The sequence below is a fragment of the Sciurus carolinensis genome, chromosome 17, assembly GCF_902686445.1.
Source record: "Sciurus carolinensis chromosome 17, mSciCar1.2, whole genome shotgun sequence".
In the NCBI taxonomy this organism is placed as follows: Eukaryota; Metazoa; Chordata; class Mammalia; order Rodentia; family Sciuridae; genus Sciurus; species Sciurus carolinensis.
The window spans coordinates 6302611-6306801 of record NC_062229.1 but is presented as its reverse complement, the minus strand read 5'-3'; the positions used below and the strand labels follow the sequence as shown (position 1 = coordinate 6306801).

Below are 4191 nucleotides of genomic sequence, written 5' to 3'. Positions count from 1 at the left end.
GGCACAGGAAGAGGTTCCTAGCCATGACCACTGCTTGGTTTAACTACTATCCCTGCTCTATCTGCCTTCCAATTTAATTTATTCTGAGATGCACCACAAAATACATTCTAAAATCAGAACCCAGCTTCAGACCCTAATTCTGTGAGGAAAAGTACTGTGTTAAAAGACTTGAAATAATGTCTCCTAACATAGTTAGCCTGAAGCAATGGCAAGATTCTATCAAGTTCAAAGGATCTGGTCATTACGTTCTATACTAATTTAGAAAAAGGTAGGGACAAAGTGATCAGGCATTTTGACTCTCCAAGAATTCTGTTTTTTTAAAAAATGTACTCTAGAAACACAAGTCCAAAGAAAATGACAACACATCATGGTGGAGAAGCTGTCCTACCGATGAGCTTCCTCAGGGCTCCCTTCATGTCCCTGTTCCTCAGACTGTAGATAAAGGGGTTCAGCATCTGAGTGACCACAGAGTACATCACTGAAGCCACTGCAGTCTTCCTGGAGGAGTCAGTCACTACAGAGCTAATGTACACCCCAAATCCTGTCCCATAGAACAGGGAGACAACAGATAGGTGAGACCCACAGGTGGAAAAGGCTTTATGCTTTCCTTCTGATGAGGGCATTCTCAAGACAGAGGACACAATGTGAATGTAAGAGAAAATGATCCCAGATAGAGGAACACCAGCAAATAGACCAGCCACCAAGTATACCAGGACATTATTGATAAGGGTATCAGAACAGGCCAGTTTGATGATCTGAGCAAGTTCACAGAAGAAGTGGGGGATCTCCAGGTCTGTGCAGAAGGACAGCCTCAGCACCATCAGAGTGTGGAGGAGGGCATGCACAATACTAATGACCAGGGAGAGTAGAAACAGGGGGACATGCAGGTGGGGATTCATGACGACAGTGTATAGCAGGGGGTGACAAATGGCCACATAGCGGTCATAGGCCATCACTGCAAGCAGACAATTTTCTAAACCACCAAAAACTAAGACAAAGCAGACTTGGGAGAGGCATCCAGTGTAGGTGATGCTCTGATCCTGTCTCAGGATGTTCACCAGCATCTTGGGGACTGTGCTGGTGATTAAGCAGATGTCATTAAAAGACAGGTTGGAGAGGAAGAAGTACATGGGGGTGTGGAGGTGGGAGTCAAAGCTGACAGCCAGGATGATGAGCAGGTTTCCCAGGATGGTGATCAGGTACATGGACAGGAAGATGCTGAAGATGAGGGACTGCTGTGCTGGGTCATCTGTCAGTCCCAAGAGAAGGAATTCTGAAACAGCTGTTTGGTTTATGGTTGCCATGTTTTTGAAGAATCTGAAGGCAAATATGAGTATAGAGGTAATAAAATGGAGAGACAGCTTCAGCAGTATTTGGAAATGCTTTAGCAAACCACACCTGCCCACCCCTTGAACTTAGGACTTCTAGACTTCAGAACTTGAGAAAATAACTTTGTGTTATGCTGCCAAATCTATGTATGGTACTGGGTTATGGCAGCCCTAGCTACTAGAACACCCACATATCCCCTCCCCAACATCCCTTCAATATTCAGGAAATTTCAGGATATTTGATTACGGTCATCACCATTGTACTGAATTTAAGGCCAGCAGAATGGGAACTCTGAGCACATGTCTATGAGAATTTGTCAAGCAGATGACACACAGTAGACACAAGAGGCACAGGGGACTTGTTTCTCTCTCACCTGTTTCTTATTTCCCCTCATTGTTTCCCAGGATGAAAGTCTAGTGACATCCTTGCCCTCAAGTTGAAAGGATTTGCTGAGGAACTCTGTTGCCCAGTTGACTTCAAGAGGAATGATTTCAGCACCTCACCTGGATATTGAAGATGGAAGGACTGTCCTCAGGAAATGCAGACAGGCTCAGTGAGGCAGCAGGCTCCTCTTATTGAGGAATCATCTCTGGGAAGAGTCCTTGGTGTTGTGTCCTGGTGGATGTAGGGTTGCTGAGGGAGGTGGCCCCACTCTGACTCCTGCAGTGTCTGTCCATGGGGCTCAAATCCAGAGCTGCTTATTAGACCAGCAGTCTTATTCTCATTCTGATCTCAGGAGGGAACATCCTTCAACACAAACCCATACCTCCATACAAGTGGAGAGTTGAGGGTGACTGACTTCCTGACCCCTGAGGCCCAGCCCACTGCTCCCCATTCTCTGCATTGCTTCTTCTCATCGCTGTTGGATGGACAGGCACACATTTCACATAAAATTTTTCCAATATATTCCCACCTTCCATTTCATCTTTATAGAAAAGCATCTCTCTTCATGTCATGATATCACAAAAGACAATTCAAATCAGGTGTGAACATCCATTCTACGTGTTCATATAAGTAATGGTAACATAAATACTAGCAAGCATGATATAGAAATGCAAACATCCATGGCTCATCATCTTAAAATCCATTGTATATGTACTAAATATTTGGAATGTTCATTCTCTACAATTTTACACAGAAGATCTAGTGAATTCTCTGTGGTGACTGCTGACTGCAGAAATTAGTTGCACCCTATTTAGAATTGAATTGATACCTCCTTTGTATAACATATCATAAATCATTGTTAATTATATTTGCCTTGCTATTCCATAAAATTCCAGAACTGATTCCTCCTATCAAGCAATAAAATGCACCTGTTGATCAAACGCTCCATTTCTCCCTTCTCCCTGCTTTGTTTAAGTATTATCCCTGCACTGTCTGCCATCTCAACATGCTTTGCTGTGAGACTACACTATTCAAAAGGGTGCTGTCAATAGAACCCCTTTTACAGGCTCTGCCTCATTGGACCCCAGGTTAGGAATTGTGCTTAGGGAATTGAAGTCATGTGTCAAACCCTGCAGAGATAGTCATGAGACTCGGAAGGTTTCATAGGAAGTGAAAATGCACCAGGTCATTACATGATCTCCTTTTAGCAAAAGGTGGTGGCAGGAATATCAGGTGATCTGGTTCTCCAGGAATTCTGTCACTGAGACTCACTTTAGAAACCCAAGTCCAAAGCAATGACGCACCACAGAGGAAACACTTTCCTACCAATGAGAATCCTTAAGGCCTCCCTCACATCCCTGCTCCTCAGGTTGTAGGTAAATGGGTTCAGCATCTGAGGGACCACAGAGTACATCACTGAGGCCCCGCAGTCTTCCTGAAGGAGTCAGTCACTGCAGAGCTAATGTACACTCCAAAAGATGTCCCATAAAACAAGGAAACAACAGCAGGTGAGATTCCCAGGTGGAAAAGGCTTTATACTCCCAATGATGGTGTTTCAATCAACAGACATAATGTGAATATAAAATAAAATGATTCCAGAGATAGGAATACCAGCAAGCAGACCAGTCACCAAATACACCAGCAGGTTATTGAGGAGGGTATCAGAACAGGCCAGCTGGAGGACCTGAGCACATTCACAGAAGAAGTTGGGGGTATCCAGGTCTGTGCAACACCATCAGACTGAACTAGGTCATGCACAACACAACAAGAAGGGAGAGTAGAACTAGTAAGACAGAGAGGTCAGGGCCCATGTGGAACCTGTGTCTCAGGGAGTGTCAAATTACCACAAGGTGGTCATAGTCCTGTATGGCAAGAAGACAAATTTCCAAACCACTAAAAATAAAGAAAAAGCAAACTCAGGAGAGGCATCCTGTCTGTGTGTGTGATGCTCTCATCCTGTGTTTGGAGGTTCACTGTCTTTGGGATGGTGCTTAAACTCATGTCAGTAGAGCACAGATTGGAGAAAAAGAAGCACATGGAACTGTGAAGAAGGGAGTCAGTGCTGACAGCTGGAATGATGAGCGTGTCTCTCAGGATGGACCAGGTACATGCACAGGAAGAGGCTGGAGAGGAGGGTCTAACACTCAGGATCATCTGTCAATCCAAGAAGAAGGAATTCTGAAGCAGATGTTTGGTTTCTAGCTTGCATGTGGTAGAGGCATATGAAGGAAAAGATGGGACACATGGAGCAGAAGGAACCAATAAACCGGATTCAGGAGTGAAGGCCTGGCTGATGGGTGAGGGCAGCTGTGACTCTGCAGGATGAGTAACCAGACTGAAGCAGGATTGGACCCACCTCAGAAAGATATGGGAGAGAATTAGGTGGGGCTATTTTTTGTTTGATTTGTATTTATTTGATATTCAACATTTTTATTTTTTGTTTTGTTTTGAACTTTAAAAAATATATTTGTGCATTTG

General features: G+C 44.1%; 1 protein-coding gene across 1 annotated transcript; it reads right to left on the bottom strand.

Moving 5' to 3' along the window:
• Positions 1-365: 365 nt before the first annotated feature.
• LOC124968804 (olfactory receptor 7G2-like) lies at positions 366-1325 on the bottom strand. The gene has a single exon (XM_047531578.1). It carries the CDS (start codon positions 1302-1304, stop codon positions 366-368), a length of 939 nt encoding a protein of 312 aa, XP_047387534.1. The 5' UTR covers positions 1305-1325.
• Positions 1326-4191: the final 2866 nt, after the last annotated feature.

Excerpts from the sequence above, each read along its gene's own strand:
- LOC124968804 (XM_047531578.1), bottom strand. The coding sequence starts at position 1,304 with ATGGCAACCATAAACCAAACAGCTGTTTCAGAATTCCTTCTCTTGGGA.